Below are 18,658 nucleotides of genomic sequence, written 5' to 3'. Positions count from 1 at the left end.
TGGAACAGAATAGAGAACCCAGAAACGGGCCCTCAACTCTATGGTCATCTAATATTTGACAAAGCAGGAAAGACTATCCACTGGAAAAAGGACAGTGTCTTCAATAAACGGTGCTGGGAAAATTGGACATCCACATGCAGAAGAATGAAACTAGACCATTCTCTTACACCATACACAAAGATAAACTCAAAATGGATGAAAAATCTAAATGGGAGACAAGAATCCATCAAGATCCTATAGGACAACACAAGCAACACCCTTTTCGAACCACAGCAACATCTTGCAATATACATCTATGAAGGCAAAACAAACAAAAGCAAAAATGAATTATTGGGACTTCATCAAGATAAAAAGCTTCTGCACAGCAAAAGAAACAGTCACAAAAGTAAAAGACAACCTACAGAATGGGAGAAGATATTTGCAAATAACATATCAGATAAAGGGCTAGTAATCAAGATCTATAAAGAACTTATTAAATTCAACATCAAAGAAACAAACAATCCAATCATGACATGGGCCAAAGACAGGAACAGAAATTTCACCAAGGAAGACATAGACATGGCCAACAAGCAAAGGAGAAAATGCTCTGCATCTCTTTCCATCAGAGAAATACAAATCAAAACCACAATAAGATACCACCTCACATTTGTGTTAATGGTGAAAATTAACAAGAGAGGAAAGAACAAATGTTGGAGAGGATATGAAGAAAGGGGAACCCTCTTGCACTTTTGGTGTTAATGTACAGCCAGTGGTACAGCCACTCTAGGAAACTGTGTGGAGGTTCCTCAAAGGGTTAAAAATACAACTGCCCTACGACCCAGCAATTGCACTGCTGGGGATTTATTCCACAGATACAGATGCAGTGAAACACTGGGCACCTGCACCCCAATGTTTATAGCAACAATATCCACAATAGCCAAACTGTAGAATGAACCTGCGTGTCCTTCAAAAGTTGAATGGAGGGGTCCCTGGGTGGCGCAGCGGTTTGGTGCCTGCCTTTGGCCCAGGACGCGATCCTGGAGACCTGGGATCGAATCCCACATCGGGCTCCCGGTGCATGGAGCCTGCTTCTCCCTCTGCCTATGTCTCTGCCTCTCTCTCTTTCTTTCTCTGTGACTATCATAAATAAATAAAAATTTAAAAAAAAAACAAAAAAAAAAAACAAAAGTTGAATGGATAAAGAAGATGTGGTCTATGTATACAATGGAATATTACTCAGCCATTAGAAATGACAAATACCCACCATTTGCTTCAATGTGGTTAGAACTGGATGGTGTTATGCTGAGTGAAGTAAGTCAATTGGAGAAACACAATCATTATATGGTTTCACTCAATTGGGAAATATAAAAAAATAGTGAAAGGGATTATAGGGGAAAGGAGAGAAAATGAGTGGGAAATATCAGAGAAGATTAGAGAACATGAGAGACTCCTAACTCTGGGAAATGAACAAGGGGTAATGGCAGGGGAGGTGGGCAGCGAGATGGAGTGACTGGGTGACGGGCAGTGAAGGGGTCATTTGACGGGATGAGCACTGGGTGTTATGTTATACGTTTGCAAATCAAACTCCAATAAAAATATACAAAAAATTCATCTCTCTGCCTTTATTTCCTACATATTATTTTTACTCAAGTATAATTATTTCAGTGTTAATATTTCCATGTGTTCTTGTATGTTTTCCACTCAGTGTATTAAGTATAGTTATTTTAAATTGAGGTCTGATAATTATAAAATATGTGTTATATCTAATTCTTATTGTGATGTTTGCTTCATATCTTTAGACTGTGTTTTTTTCTTTTTCATGCCTTGTAATTTTTGATTTAAAGCCGAAATGGTGCATTGGCTGAAGGCAACTGAGGTAAACAGGCTTTATGTAGGTGGCTTTATTTTTATCTGTCAGGGCATTAGGTTAAATTTACTGTTTGCTATAGCTGTTGTATTAGTGATGGAGTTATCTTTGGTGTATCCTAAAGAAGCCAAATTCAATTGGGTCTGAAGACTAATTTTTTCATTTGTAATCCTGGTTCTTATAAAAAAAAAAAACCTATCATGATGGTGGGAAAATGAGTAAGAAGGAGAAACATATAATTAGATTTCAGTCTCTTAGTGAGCGCGTGTCCTTGAGCTATGATCTTCACAAGTAATTTTAGCTTTTTCCCTCAAGTGAGAGAAGAAAGATAGAGGGGGATAGAGCTGAGTATTTCTCTTTCCCCACAAGAAATGCTAAAGGGGCTGAAGGTGTGCATCTCCCCAACCTCACATCAATGGCTACAGGGTGTTGGATTTTAATATATCCTTTCCCCCACATCAGTTAGGCTCTGGTAAAATAAATTGTTTAACTCTGGTAAAATAGTTTCCTTTGAGAGCAGGCCTTTGTTAAGAATAGAACACTCTGGGAATATTTTGAAATGGGTACTTTTCTTGCCCACAGCCAGAGACAAGAGGGGAAGTTTCTCAGATTTTCATCCAGAGATCCTCTTAAGGCTAAGCCCCCTTAGGGCTCCTGAAGTTTAAGACTCATGAAAGTGCAGGGACCCACTAAGAATTGGCCCCCAGTGGTTTTTATCTCTCAAGCTAGGTCCTCACTGAATCTCCAGAAAATTTAAAGGTTTCCGTCTGACTCCAGCTGTGGCTTCTGCTCCCTATAAGCTCTGATTCTCTGTATCTGCCTATCTCTGATCGATTTAAAAGAATTTTTGCTCTTGCTTTGAGGAAGAGTGACAACTTCAAACCTCTTTACATGTCCGATCAGAAACCAGAAGTCTTCTAAGTTCTCTTACTTTAAAAAGTAAGTCTACCATAATCAATCCTCTTTTGTCTTCTTATTACATAATACTTATAAATTTCTTGCCATTATTTATTGACCGTTGCTTAACATTCCTATTTTATAAGACACTTCACACTTGAGTTTATAATAATTTTAAAGACACCATAACTTATTTTCTATGCTTAAAACTGATGAATTTAATTAAGATTTAAAACATCATATTAAGATATCTCAGAATTTGACTGTTCCATTATTTTAATCCTAGGGTTTAGTGAGGGAATGAAAATCTCAAGGAAAGGAGTAATTGAAGTTTTCTCTCAGATTTCTGCTTAGGAGAAAAGTAGGTTTAAAAAAAAGTAAGAGGGACTTCTAGGTGGCTCAGCACTTGGGCATCTGTCTTTGGCTCAGGGAGTGATCCCAGAATGCCTGGATCGAGTCCCACATCAGGCTCTCTGCATGGAACCTGCTTCTCCCTCTGCCTATGTCTCTGCCTCTCTCTGTTTCTCATGAATAAATAAATAAACTCTTAAAAAAAGAAAAAATAGGGTTTTAGTCAAGTAATGTATATAAGACACAATTTCCTGCAGAAAGGCTTCTGAGTTATTGCAGTTCCTAAAAACAACAAAAAAATCATCTACACCTGAATTTGTACACATTAGCTGAAGTTTGATTACTGAGTATCAGTAATTCTTCTAATTCATACAGTACTTACTATATGCAAGTCACTAATAGCTTTTCTTTTATTGTTTTTAACTCTCATAATAATCTTACTTAATAAGTATATTTTTGTTCCTACTTTGTAGTTGTGGACACTGAGACTTCGAAAATTTAGGTGCATTCTCCAAGGTCAACAGTTATATGGAATTCAAACGGTGTGGATTTCAAACTCAAGTTTATGTGACTACAGACATCTTTCTTAATTACTCTGTTACATAGACTCCCATGGATCTTTAATTTGCTACATGCCCTCTCAATCTGTCTTTACTCTATAAACTTTACACTTTCAGATGAATCCCTTTCAATCTATCCGTCTGATTTCAAACTATTAAAGCTTATGGAAGAAAAATTCATTATCCCTATAGCCCAAGTTATCCAGTGGGTCTTGTGTGGTATTTTTCTCAACACACCAATTTTTTAAAGGACAGCATACATACTATTGGTCAGTAAGTGGTTCTGCTGCAGTGGATTGAGGGTAGGAGCACCCCCAAAGCTTGGCTGGTTAGCCAGGGCTGTATGAGCAAGTCCATGTTGGGGTCCAGGAGCAGCAAGAGAAGATTGCATCTTATCCTTATCCCAGGAGGATTCACTTCCACCTGAAAAACATTTGTATGAACAGATTGCAATTTGGCAACTTTCTATGAGAAGACTTTTTGAAAATTCCTTTTTAGGGTTGAAATTATCAATCTTACTTCTTAGAAAATTATTATTAAACATAGGTAACTCAATTTTATAATCATTTCAATATAATCAATTCAATTATATTCAATCATTTTCAATTATAATCATTTCAATAGCCTTGTACTTAAGCTGCTTCTGAGAAGAATAAACAACTCTCAATAATGATACAGTTACAGGTAGTCTAAACAAGTCAGGAGTCATAATGGATAGCTTTTGAAAGTTTGTGGTAGGCCATTAACTAACCATTACTGTCTCCCATTTTGATGCTTTAACATACATATGCTAGGTTTTAATGAAGAACAGTTTTCTTTACTCAAAAAGAGCACACATAAGAACATAATAATATGAAAAAATATGTGATAAGAAAGAAAATGATCAGCTATCTTGTTCTCAGATCCAGTCCTGCGAAGGATAAGCTCTTCATACATAGCAGGATTTTGTACAAAATAGGATAAAACATAAAGCCATGGCCCCCAATTTGAAATTCTACTTTATTTTGATCTTCCATACTAGAGAATGACATAAAGAGTGTATAGGTGCAGACTACTATATTACCATAATGATCTACAATGACAGGTATTTCATCTAGGACTTAGAATACTGTGAAGACAGAACCACTGCTTAAAACCATACACAAAACAACCACAGAATTATCTCTAGGACATCCTTTTAAGGAGAATGTTTCAAAAAAGAAGGGTAAGGGATTGATTTCCAATCACTGCAATAGCAAACAATCTGGCTTTAGAAAAGAAAATGGGCTTTCCAACTAGGGCCTGGCAGAATGGCTCCTGCAACAAGGGTGGCAAGAAGAAGGGCCGTTCTGCCATCAAGGAGGTAGTGACCATAGAATACACCATCAATATTAACAAACGTATCCCTGGAGTCGGTTTCAAGAAGTGTGCTCCTCAGGCACTCAAAGAGATCCGGAAATTTGCCATGATGGAGATGGGAACTCCAGATGTGCGCATTAATGCCAGGCTCAACAAAGCTGTCTGGACCAAAGGAATAAGGAATGTTCTATACTGCATCCATGTGCAGTTGTCCAGAAAACGTTAATGAGGATGAAGATTCACCAAACAAACTCTACATGCTGGTTACCTACATACCTGTCACCACTTTCAAAAATCTACAAACCGTTAATGTGGATGAGAACTAATCACTGATTGTCAAATAAAGGTATAAAACTGCCAAAAAAAAAAAAAAAGAAAATGGTTAGGGATTGAGTTAAAATGGTGGAAGAGTAGGGGACCCTAAGCTTGCCTCACCCTTCAAACACAGCTAGTTAAATATCAAATCATTCTTAACAAAAAAACAAACAAACAAACAAACAAAACATCCATCTGAGGACTGAGAGAACAAAACTGGACATCTATAGGTAGAAAAGTGACCACTTCATGGAAGGTAAGAGATGCAGAGTTGATTTTGAGGAGAAAAGAATTGCAGGTGTTACAGAAGGCACGGAGTTATGATTACAGAGAGGAGAGAAGATAGAGTGAAGAGAGAGGAGGAGAGAGAAGCAGCAGGCAAAGGATTACACAAGAAAAACTTCCCCCAAAGCAATGGCTAGGAAAAGGCAAGGGTGTGACAACTGCAAATTACTACAAGCAATGGAGCACAAAGTCTGAAACTTTAGAAGTCTGTGACATCGCCAGGGTCCTGCTTGGTAGGTTTAGTGATGCTGCTGTGAAGAAGGAGGGCAGACACCTGGGAGTGGGAAATGTGGTCTGAGGATTCCCTGGATTGTATCGGGAGAGAGAGTTTCCCTTCTTGGAGTGTATTTGGGCCTGGTGGCATGGCCTTTCTGGGGATAAAATAACTGGTGGTGACAATGTGCTGCCCTGTTCCCTAGCATAGGAACAAAGACACTGGCTGGGGACAGCAAACCTTGGTGCCAGCTTTTTGCTATAATTTACCATAAACTCCCAACCACTGCATGCAACTGCTTTACTGGGACAAACTAGCAAATGGGGAAAGTGCAGTGACTCTGCCCTAGAGGATCACTGCAGGTATGCACCACGTGAGTCCCTAAAATTTGGAGTTTTGAAACCCATCTGCGTGCCTGAGATAAAACACAGGAATACTATGCTGCCTGGCAGGCAGACAACTCAGACACAGAAAAGGTGAAGACAGGGATCTGATGGAAGCTGGGGACACAGGAGGGGTGCTTGTTTACTCTTCTGTGAGTGCTTCCTGATGAGTGATGTATTCAAACTCCTCACTCTGGGGAGGAGACAGAGGAGCAATGACATTCCTGCCCTCTGCACTGCAGCACAGACCAACTTCAGTGAGAAACACAGCATCCTGCAGTGGAGACTGCTGCTGCTTACATTAAGCTCCCCCCACCCTATATCCTACAAGTGCATGTTTACTAGGGCAAATTGGTCTGAAAATTGGCCCAGCAGACCCTTTCCCCAGAAGTTCAAACCCCTCACATGCCCCAAGGCTACTGATCATAGAGTGCTACAAAGATACAGCTCTACAGGAAATAATATATAGCTTCCTTTTTGATCTAGATTCTTTTATCAAAGACCAAACACACTAGTCAAAACTTGCCACACAGTGGACAAGGTCCAAACACCCCTCTCTACAGGCAAGTAGAAACTCTGCAGAGGACTGACCTAAGAATAGGAGCAACCAAAACACAATAGCAGAGCGCATATAAGACCCTTCCCCCCTTTTGCAGATCTCTTCTTAATATAGCCATTACTCTCAGGAGCAAGACTATAAAATGCTTTCCTAACAATCACAAACAAACAGAAAAACAAACAAAAACAGTGACCTAGACAAAATGACAAGGTGTAGGAATTCACCTTAAAAGAAAGAAGAGGAAGTGATGGCCAGGAATTTATTCAATACAGATATAAGATGTATGAAACAGATGTTAAAACAATTAAAAGGATACTAGCTGGGTATGAGAAAAGCATAGAAGACACTAAAGAATCTCTTACTGCAGAGATTAAAAAAAAAACATGTTTATAGCAGCAATGTCCACAATAGCCAAACTGTGGAAGGAGCCTCGGTGTCCATCAAAAGATGAATGGATAAAGAAGATGTAGTCTATGTATACAATGGAATATTACTCAGCCATTAGAAATGACAAATACTCACTATTTGCTTCAATGTGGAGGGACCTGGAGGGTATTGTGTTGAGTGAAATAAGTCAATTGGAAAAGGACAAACATTACATGGTCTCATTCATTTGGGGAATATAAAAATTAGTGAAAGGGAATAAAGGGAAAGGAGAGAAAATGAGTGAAAATATCAGTGAGGGTGACAAAACATGAGAGACACCTAACTCTGGGAAATGAACAAGGGGTAGTAGAAGGGGAAGTGGGCGGGGAGTTGGGGTAACTGGGTGATGGGCACTGTGGGGGCACTTGGCAGGATGAGCAGTGGGTGTTATGCTATATGTTGGCAAATTGAACTCCAATAAAAAAATAAAAATTAAAAAAATAAAAAAAACCCTGGAAAACTAGTCAGGTCAAAATAAAAAATGCTATAACTGAGATGCAAACCCTACTGGATGCCATGACCATGAGGATTGAAGAAGCAGAGGAAAAAGATCACTGATTTAGAATATAAAATTATGGAAAATAATAAAGGTAAAAAGAAGAGGGAAAAAAAGCAATTGGATCACAAATGTGGACTTATGGAACTCAGTGACTTCTTAAAGCATACTAACATTCATATCATAAGAGTCCCAGAAGAAGGGAAAAAAAAAGTGGGGGTGAAGTTTAATTTGAGCAAAATATAGACAAAAACTTGCCTAATCTGGGAAAGGAAACAGATACCAAAATCCAAGAAGCACAGAGAATTCAACAAAAGCTGACCATCACCAAGACATAACATAGTCAAATATACAAGATACACAGACAAGGAAAGAATACTGAAAGTATCAAGGGGAAAAAAAGTCCTTAACATACAAGGGAAGACATATCTTGTTCACAACACATCTGTCCACAGAAACATGGCAGGCCAGAAGAGAGTTGCATGATATATTTAATGTGCAGAATGGCAAAAATATGTAATCAGGAATACTTTATCCAGCAAGGCTGTCATTCAGAATAAGAGAGATAAAGAGTTTCTCAGACAAAAATTTAAGGAGTTTATAAGAACTAAATCAAATCTACAAGATATATTAAAGGAGACCCTCTGGGCCAGAAAAAGAGGCCAAAAGCAACAAAGACTATAAAGGGACACAAACAATATGCAAGAATAGTGACTTTATATGTAATACAATGGCACCAAATTCATATCTATCAGTGATTACTCTGAATATAAATAGACTAAATTCTCCAATTAAAAGACGTAGGGGTCTACAGCCATACCACCCTGAATGCGCCCAATCTCACCTAAAAGACGTAGGGTAAAAAAAAATTAAAAAATAAATAAATAAATAAATGACGTAGGGTAATCAGAATGGTAAAACAAACAACAATAAACCAAACCAAACCAAAACAAAACAAAACAAGCCCCATCGATATGTTGCTTAAAGGACATTCTTTAAACCTAAGGACACCTCCAGATTGAGTGTGAGAGGGTGGAGAACCATACATCATGCTAACAGAGATCAAAAGAAAGCTGGAGGAGCCATACTTATATCAGACAAATTAGATTTTAAACCAAAGACTGTATCAAAACAAGAAAAAGGGCTATGTCATAATAAACCAGTCTATCCACAAGATTTAACAAAAACAATGGCTTTAAATGACACGCTGGACAATATGGACTTAACAGATATTTTCAGAACATTTCATCCTAAAGTGGCAGAATACACATTCTTTTAGAGTGTACATGGAATAATTTCCAGATCACATACTGGGTCACAAATCAGGTCTCAACCAGTGCAAAAAGACTGAGATCATACCATTAATATTTTCAGACCACAATGCTATAAAACTGGAAGTCAATCACAAGAAAACATTTGGAAGGACCACAAGCACATGTTGAAGAATATCCTTCTTAAGAATGAATGCATTAGAGGCTCTTGGGTGGCTCAGTCAGTTAAGTGTCTGCCTTTGGCTCAGGTAATGATCCTAGAATCCTGGGATCGAGCCCCACATAGGGCTCCTGGCTCAGCGGGGAGCCTGCTTCTCCCTCTACCTCTCTTCATGCTCTCTCTTTCTCTCAAAATAAGTCAATCGGAGAAGGACAAACAGTGTATGTTCTCATTCATTTGGGGAATATGAATAATAGTGAAAGGGAATATAAAGGAAGGGAAAAGAAATGTTGGGAAATATCAGGAAGGGAGACAGAACATAAAGACTCCTAACTCGGGGAAACGAACTAGGGGTGGTAGAAGGGGAGGAGGGCGGGTGTTGGAGGGGAATGGGTGACGGGCACTGAGGTGGACACTTGACGGGATGAGCACTGGGTGTTTTTCTGTATGTTGGTAAATTAAACACCAATAAAAGTTAATTATTATGTTAAAAAAAAATAAATAAATAAATAAAAAAAAAATTTTTTTTAAAGTGAATGAATTGATTAACCAGGAAATTAAACAAATAAAAAAATACATGGAAACAAATGAAAATGAAAACATGAGCATCCAAAACATTTGGAAGCAGGAAAGTAGATCCTAAGAGGGGAAATAAAGAGCAAAAAAAGGCCTACCTGAAGAAATTAAAAAGTCTCCAATGCACAACCTAATCTTCACCTAAAGGAACTAGAAAAGGAAGAGCAAGTAAAGCCTAAAGCCAGCAAGAAGGAAAATAATAAACAGTAGAACATAAAGAAACAATAGAGAAACAAAACAGTTTAAAAGAGCAATGAAATTTAAAAAAAAAAAAGAGCAATGAAATTAAGAGCTTGTTCTTCAAAAAATTAATAAAATTGATAACATCCTAGCCAGACTTAGCAAAAAGCAAAGAGAAAAAAGAACCAAATAAACAAATCATGAGGAAAAAGGAGAGAGCACAACCAATACCACAGAAATACAAACAATTTAAAGCAAAAATTATGAAAAATTATATGCCAAAAAACTGGACAATCTGGAAGAAATGGGGATATTTCTAGAAACATACAATGTACCAAAACTGAAACAAGAAGAAATGGAAATTTTCATCAGATCCTTAACAAGCAAAGAATTGAATCAGCAACTAAAAATATCCCAACAAGCAAAAGTCCAGGGCCAGATGGCTTCCCAGGAGAATTCTACCAGACATTTAAAGAAGAGTTAATACCTTTACAAAGTGTTCCAAGAAAATAGAAATGGAAGGAAAACCTTCAAACTTCTTAAAGAAGGTCAGCAATATATTGATTCTAAAACAAGACAAAGACGCTACAAAAAAAGAAAAATTATAGGCCAACCTACCTGATGAACATGGACACAAAAATTCTCAAGATTCTAACAAATTGAATCCAAAAGTACAGTAAAATAATTATTCAGCATGATTAGTTGGGATTTATTCTTGGTCTGCAAGAGTGGTTCAATATTCAGAAATCAATCAGTGTGATATGCCACATTAATACAAGAAAGGATAAGAATCATATGATCTTCTCAGTGCCTGAGTGGCTCAGTCAGTTAAGCACCTATCTTCAGCTCAGGTCATTGATCCCTGGGTCCTGGGTTCAAGCCACACTTCAGGCTCCCTGCTCAGGGAAGAGTCTGCTTCTCCCTCTTCCTCTGCCCCTCCCCTTTATGCGCTCTCTCTCTCTCTCTCTCTCTCTCTCTCTCTCTCTCTCTCTCAAATAAATATATAAAAATCCTTAAGAATAAATACATAAATAAGAATCATAGGATACTGTCAATAGATGCAGAAAAAGCATTCCACAGATTACAATATTCATTCTTGATAAAAATCCTCACCAATGTAGGTATAGATGGAAAAATACTTCAACGTCATAAAAGCCATGTACAAGAAACCCACAGATAATACTATCCTCAATGGAGGAAACTGAAAGCTTTTCCTCTTTGGTCAGGAACAAAAGAGGATGTCCCCTTTACCATTGCTATTTAGTACAGTACTAGAAATCTTAGCGTCAAGAATCAGACAACAGAGAGAAATAAAAGATATCCAAATCAGTGAGGAAGAAGTTAAACTTCTACTATTTGCAGATGAAATGATACTCTATGTAGAAAACCCAAAAGACTCTACCAAAAAATTGCTAGAATGGAAACGTGAATTCAGTAAAGTCACAAAATATAAAATCAATATGTAGAAATCTGTTGCATTTCTATACTCTAATGAAGCATCAGGGGAAAAAAAGAAATAAAAGAATTGATCCCATTTACAATTACACCAAAAGAATAAACCTAATAAAATAAAGTATCTGTACCCTAAAAATTATATAAAACTTATGAAAGATATTGAAGAGGACACAAAGAAATGGGAAAAGTTCCATGTTCATAAATTGGAGGAGCAAATACTGTAAAAATGTGTATACTACCCAAAGCAATCAACACACTGATTGCAATCACTTTGAAAATACCACCATCATTTTTTACAGAGCTAGAACAAACAATCTTAAAATTTGTATGAAACCACAAAAATCCCCAAATAGCCAAAGCAGTTCTGGGAAAGAACAGCAAAACTGGAGGCACCACAATTTGGATTTCAAGCTATATTACAAAGCTGTAGTTGTGAAGAGAATATGGTACTTGAACAAAAACAGACACATAGATCAATGGGACAGAATAGAGAACCCAGAAGTGGATCCACAACTATATGACTAACTCATTTGACAAAGCAGGAAAGAATATCGAAGAGGATAATAACAGTCTCCTCAACAAATGGTCTTGAGAAGAGTGGAGAGCCTCATGCAAAAGGATGAAACTGGACCACTTTTTTTACACAATAAATAAATATTATAAATATAATATATATATTTTTATAAATATAAATAAAATAAATTCACTATGGATGAAAGACCTAAATGTGAGACAGGGATATATCAAAATCCTAGAGGAGAGCATAGGCATCAACCCATTTGACATGGGCTGTATATAATGTCTTACTACACACGTCATAGAAGTTAAGGGAAACAAAAGCAAAGATGAACTATTTGAACATTATCAAAATAAATAGATTTTTTTCTCATTAAACTTTTGTTTTAATGGGTCTCAAAATTCTGTGACAGATTTTTGGTCAAGTTGTTTCCATTAAAAAGTACTGGTTTTAAAAACTAATAACTTAAAACTGCCACACACGCACAAAAAAACCCAAATGGTCCACAAAACATTCTTCCCTTCTGAAGGTTTTACGATGCATTGTTATCAGTAACCAGTCTTTTACGATTAAACTTAAATGGCCAATTGACACAAACAGTTCTGAGACCATTCTTCCACCACTTATTAAGACTGGGGTGGCAGGTATTGGGGATAATATTCATTTAGCCTTCTGAGCTTTCTGGGCAGACTTGGTGACTTTGCCAGCTCCAGCTGCCTTCTTGTCCACTGCTTTGATGACACCCACAGCAACCATCTGTCTCATGTAATGAACAGCAAAATGGCCCAGAGGAGGATAGTCAGAGAAGCTCTCAACACACATAGGTTTGCCAGGAACAATATCAACAATGGCAGCATCCTCAGATTTCAAGAACTTGGGACCATCTCCCAGCTTTCTTCCAGAACAACATATCTTCTTCAGCTCAGCAAACTTGCAAGCAATGTGAGCTGTGTGACAATCCAGCACAGGTGCATATCCAGCACTGATTTGGCCTGGATGGTTCAGGAAAATCACCTGAGCCATGAAGCCAGCTGCTTCCATTGGTGGGTCATTTTTGCTGTCACCAGCCACGTTGCCATGATGAACATCTTTGACAGATACATTCTTGACATTGAGGCCCACATTGTCCCCAGGAAGAGCCTCACTCAAAGCTTCATGGTGCATTTCAACAGACTTTACTTCAGTTGTAACATTGACTGGAGCAAGGGTGACCACCATGCCAGGCTTAAGAACACCAGTCCACTCGACCCACTGAGACAGGACCAACACCACCAATTTTGTAGATGTCCTGGAGAGGCAGATGCAAGGGCTTATAAGTTGGACGAGTTGGTGGCAGAATGCAATCCAGAGCTTCAGGCAGTGTGGTTCCACTGGCATTCCCATCTTTACGGGTGACTTTCCATCCCTTGAACCAAGGCGGTTAGCACTTGGCTCCAGCATGTTGTCACCATTCCAACCAGAAATTGGCACAAATGCTACTGTGTCAGGGTTGTAGCCAATTTTCTTAATGTAGATGCTGACTTCCTTAATGATTTCCTCATATCTCTTCAGGCTGTAGGGTGGTTCAGTGGAATCCATTTTGTTAACACCAACAATCAGTTGTTTTACCCTCAGTGTGTAAGCCAGAAGGGCATGCTCACGGGTCTGCCCATTCTTGGAGATACCTGCTTCAAATTCACCAATACCAGCAGCAACAATAAGGACAGCACAGTCAACCTGAGATGTGTCTGTAATCATGTTTTTGATAAAGTGTCCTGGGGCATCGATGATGGTCACATAATACTTGCTGGTCTCGAATTTCCACAGGGAGATATCAATGGTGATACCATGTTCACGTTCAGCTTTCAGTTTATACAAGCCCCAGGCATACTTGAAGGAGCCTTTTCCCATCTCAGCAGCCTCCTTCTCAAATTTTTCGATAGTTATTTTGTCGATCCCACCACATTTGTAGATCAGATGGCCAGTAGTGGTAGACTTGCCCAAATCTACATGTCCAATGATGACGATGTTGATGTTAGTCTTTTCCCTTCCCATTTTGGTTTAGGTTTAGTGGTGGTTTTCATGACACCTGTGTTCTGGTGGCAAACCCATTGCCAAAATAAATATCTTTTGCATAACAAAGGAAACAATAAACAAAACTAAAAGATAACCTACAAAATAGGAGACAATATTTGTGAATGACATATCTGATCAATGGCTAGTATCCAAAATCTGTAAAGAACGTATCAAAGTCAATACCTCAAAAATAAATAATCCAGTTAAGAAGTGGACAGAAGACATGTATAGACATTTCTCCAAAGAAGACATACTGATGGCTAACAGACACATGAAAAAATGCACGGCCTCACTCATCATCAAGGAAATACAAATCAAAACAACATTGAGATATCACATTACACAGTGTCAGAATGGCTAAAATTAACAAGTCAGGAAACAACAAATGTTGGCAAGGATGCAGAGAAAGGGGAAACCCTCTTACACTATTGGTGGGAATGCAAACTGGTGCAGCCAGTTCTGGAAAACAGTATGGAGGTTCTTAAAAAGTTAAAAATAGAACTAACTTATGATCCAGCAATTTCACTACTAGATAGTAATCCAAAGGATACAAAAATAACTCAAAGGGGCACATGCAAGACAATGTTTATAGCAGCCCTATCAACAATAGCCAAATTATGGAAAGAGCCCAAATGTGCACTGACTGATGAATGGATAAAGGAGATGCGGCTGAGAACATCCCTCAGCCACCAAAAAGAATGAAATCTTGCCATTTTCAATGACATTTATTGAGCTAGAGTATATTATACTAAGCAAACAATTCAGTCAAAGAAAACAGATGAACATATAGGAAGAGGGGAAGAGAGAGGGGAGGGGAATTAAGAGATTCTTAATGACAGAGGAAAAAACTGAAGGTTGATTGAGTGAAATGGGTGGGTGATGGGCATAAAGTAGAGCATGAGTTGTGATGAGCTAGGTGTTATATGTAATTGATGAATCACTAACTTCTACTCCTGAAACCAATATTACACTATAACTTAACTGTCTATAATTTAAATAAAATTTAAATAAAATTGGGGGGAAAAAGAAAAGAAAATAGTTGTGTGGGCTGCCCCGTTTGTTTGCATAAAGTGGTTCACTCATTCAGAAGTCAGTAGTTCTGTTCCCATTCCCTTTCTGGAACTGTGTCATTATTGTCTCCACTTGAATTTCTCTATCCCATATGTTGCCTAAAACACTGACTCTGTTTTGTGAAGAGGTGTGGGTATGAGAATCTTGGACACTTTGTAAAATGTGTGCATTTAATCATTTATAAAAAAAGATAAAAATCACATGCTCCTATTCTTTTTTTTTAAAGATTTTATTTATTTATTCATGAGACACAGAGAGAGATAGAGGCAGAGACATAGGCAGAGGGAGAAACAGGCTCCATGCAGGGAGCCTGATGTGGCACTCAATCCAAGGACTCCAGGATCATGCCCTGAGCCAAAGGCAGATACTTAACCACTAAGCCACCCAGGCGTCGCTCATGCTCATATTCTTAATATTCAACATCGTAAATATTTTCACGCTTTTTAGTGCTTTGTTCATATGGATACCAATTATTACTTTTGAAGCACTTTACCGTGTTGCTTCAGGTATCACATTTATAAAATAATATGTATAGGCTACAAAGTAGTCTACTGAGTTATTGTACTCATAGTTTACTAAATATTGGATTTTGATTTTGCTCTAAACTTGTCACTATTCTGAATCAACAGTATCAACAACATTCATTTGAATATTTGAATTTTTTCTTGGAAACAATTAGTTCCTAGGAGTGGAATTTCTGAGCCAAAAAGATTGAACATTTTCCTTATACTTTTGCTTTCATCCACCACATTTACAAAAGCCATTTGTAAGGTTCTAGACTTTTTATGGAATTGCTTTCAGGGCCAATTGGTATTCTTTCTAAAGATTTAAAATTTTTTTAAGCCAAGTACTCCTAGAATCTCTGATAGGTTTCTTTTTTAACCTTTCTATGCATTCATCTTTTTATTTATTTTTTTAAAATAAAATAATTTTTAAAATATTTTTTATTTATTTGAGACACAGAGTGAGAACATGCAGTGGGTGGGCAGATGGAGAGAGAAAAGCAGACTCCCTGTGAAGCAGGGAGCCTATTGCAGGCACTTGATCCCAGGACCCTGATCATGACCTGAGCTGAAGGCATATGCTTCACTGACTGAGCCGCCCAGGCACCCCTGCATTCATCTACTCTTACTCCAGCTCTGGGAATCTATCTCCTCCTTGGGACTCAAGTCCCGTTGTAACTGAAGTCAGTCTTTAATTCTAAAGTGAGTCTTGGCCAATTTCCAACTAGAGGAATACTAGACCAAAACAAACAAACACACAAAAACAAAGAGAAACCCCAAACAACAAGCCAAACAGAAAACATCAGATTCTCTAGCAGCCTTTATAAAGCTGAAGGGGTACCTGACCCTGCCTATATGAATAAAGATTTTCCAATCAAATGTGAAAGAAAAAAGTAATTAATTGTTCTGGTTTTTATATAAGCCATTCAGTTTACATGCATGGAAGCTTAGAAGGTAGGAAATAAGATTGAATATCATAGACTGGCTTAATGAGCCAGAAAGCATTCTCTTGACCATGCTGAAGCTTGGTATATTCATTGAAAACCACCCTCCTATGATTACACCAATTATTCTCTTTTCATCCAGATGTTTGCTGTTGTATAGTGAGTGCCTAGGAGAAGGGAAATAATTTATGGTTGATACATTGACATAATTTTGCATTAACAAATATGAAATTCAAATTAAAATCAAAAAGAAACTGTTATGCTGTAATGAACAGGAATGGTGAGATGAAGGAAGAAATTTTAATATGCAACTACAGAAATCACATTGCAACACTGACAATTCTTGATAGTAATATTGGGCCAATAAACATGATTAATACTAGAAAATGGAAAAATTTGAAAGATCAATTGCTGAGCAAAAACAGAACCACAAAAGGAGGGGCAAGATGGCGGAGGAGTAGGGTCCCCAAATCACCTGTCCCCAACAAATTACCTAGATAACCTTCAAATCATCCTGAAAATCTACGAATTCGGCCTGAGATTTAAAGAGAGACCAGCTGGAATGCTACAGTGAGAAGAGTTCGCGCTTCTATCAAGGTAGGAAGATGGAAAAAAAGAAATAAAGAAACAAAAGGCCTCCAAGGGGGAGGGGCCCCGCGAGGAGCCGGGCTGAGGCCGGGGCGAGTGTCCCCAGGACAGGAGAGCCCCGTCCCGGAGGAGCAGGAGCTGCACCAACCTTCCCGGGCGGAAAGGCGCTCGCAGGGAGTTAGAGCAGGACCCCAGGAGGGCGGGGATGCCCTCAGGCTCCCTGGGACACTAGCAGACACCTGCACCCCGGGGAGAGTGCGCCGAGCTCCCTAAGGGCTGCAGCGCAAACGGCGGGACCTGGAGCAGCTCGGAGGGGCTCAGGCGGCGGCTCCGCGGAGGGGGCTGCGGGGCTCCGGGAGCAGCTCAGCGGAGGCGGCTCGGGCGGAGGAAGAAGCTACGCGCCGAGGGGGCGGCGCGGCTCCGGGAACAGATCGGAGGGGCTCGGGCGGCAGCTCCGCGGAGGGGGCTGCAGGGCGGGAGCGCGAATCCAACAGCGCAGGCCCCGGAGCACAGGGCGCCGGGACACAGCCCAGGATCCGGCCTCCCCCAGGGACAGGCAGAGACCGGGAGGGCCGAGGACAGCAAGGACGCTCCTGCCCCGAGCTGAGCAGATCAGCGGCCCCGCCCCGAAGCCTCCAGGCCCTGCAGACGCAGAGCCCCGCAGTTACTGCGGGGGCTGAATCCAGGTTTCCAGAGCTGCCGCCCCACTGTGGCCGTTCCTCCTGGGGCCTCAGGACGTAAACAACCCACACTGAGCCCTGCACCAGGCAGGAGCAGAGCAGCTCCCCCAAGTGCTACCACCTGAAAATCAGCACAACAGGCCCCTCCCCCAGAAGACCAGCGAGACGGACCAGTTCCAGGGAAGTCAAGGGACTTAAAGTATACAGAATCAGAAGATACTCCCACGTGTTTTTTGTTTTTTTGTTTTGTTTTGTTTTGTGTTTTTTTCTTTCTTTCTTTTTGACTTCTGATTCCTTCCCCCACCTCACCCCCCTTTTTTCTCCTTTCTTTTTCTTTCTCTTTTTCTTCTCCTTTTTCCCTCTTTTTTCTACTTTCTCTTTTTTATTTTTCTCTTTCCTTTCCTTCTCTCTCTTTTTCTCCTTTTCCCAATACAACTTGTTTCTGGCCACTCTGCACTGAGCAAAATGACTAGAAGGAAAACCTCACTTCAAAAAAAAAAGAATCAGAAACAGTCCTCTCTCCCACAGAGTAACAAAATCTGGATTACAATTCAATGTCAGAAAGCCAACTCAGAAGCACTATTATACAGCTACTGGTGGCTCTAGAAAAAAGCATAAAGGACTCAAGAGACTTCATGACTGCAGAATTTAGATCCAATCAGGCAGAAATTAAAAATCAATTAAATGAGATGCAATCCAAGCTAGAAGTCCTAACAATGAGGCTTAACTAGGTGGAAGAACGAGTGAGTGACATAGAAGACAAGTTGATGGCAAAGAGGGAAACTGAGGAAAAAAGAGAAAATTAAAAGACCATGAGGATAGATTAAGAGAAATAAGTGACAGCCTGAGGAAGAAAAACCTACATTTAATTGGGGTTCCCGAGGGCGCCAAAAGGGACAGAGGGCCAGAATATGTATTTGAACAAATACTAGCTGAAAACTTTCCGAATCTGGAAAGGGAAACAGGCATTCAGATCCAGGAAATAGAG

General features: G+C 39.3%; 1 protein-coding gene and 1 pseudogene across 1 annotated transcript in view; both read right to left on the bottom strand.

Moving 5' to 3' along the window:
• Positions 1–18,658, bottom strand: part of DACH2 (dachshund family transcription factor 2) — a 688,250-nt gene that overhangs the window by 155,833 nt on the left and 513,759 nt on the right. Inside the window, exon 5 of the mRNA XM_041740435.1 lies at positions 3,919–4,077. Within this exon, the coding sequence (XP_041596369.1) occupies positions 3,919–4,077 (159 nt within the window). The remainder of the gene's footprint in view (positions 1–3,918; positions 4,078–18,658) is intronic.
• On the bottom strand, positions 12,490–13,873 carry LOC121483590 (annotated as a pseudogene).

The sequence above is a fragment of the Vulpes lagopus genome, chromosome X (assembly GCF_018345385.1).
Source record: "Vulpes lagopus strain Blue_001 chromosome X, ASM1834538v1, whole genome shotgun sequence".
Lineage (NCBI taxonomy): Eukaryota > Metazoa > Chordata > Mammalia > Carnivora > Canidae > Vulpes > Vulpes lagopus.
Note: the sequence above shows the minus strand (reverse complement) of the source record. Positions and strands in the feature narration are given on the sequence as shown.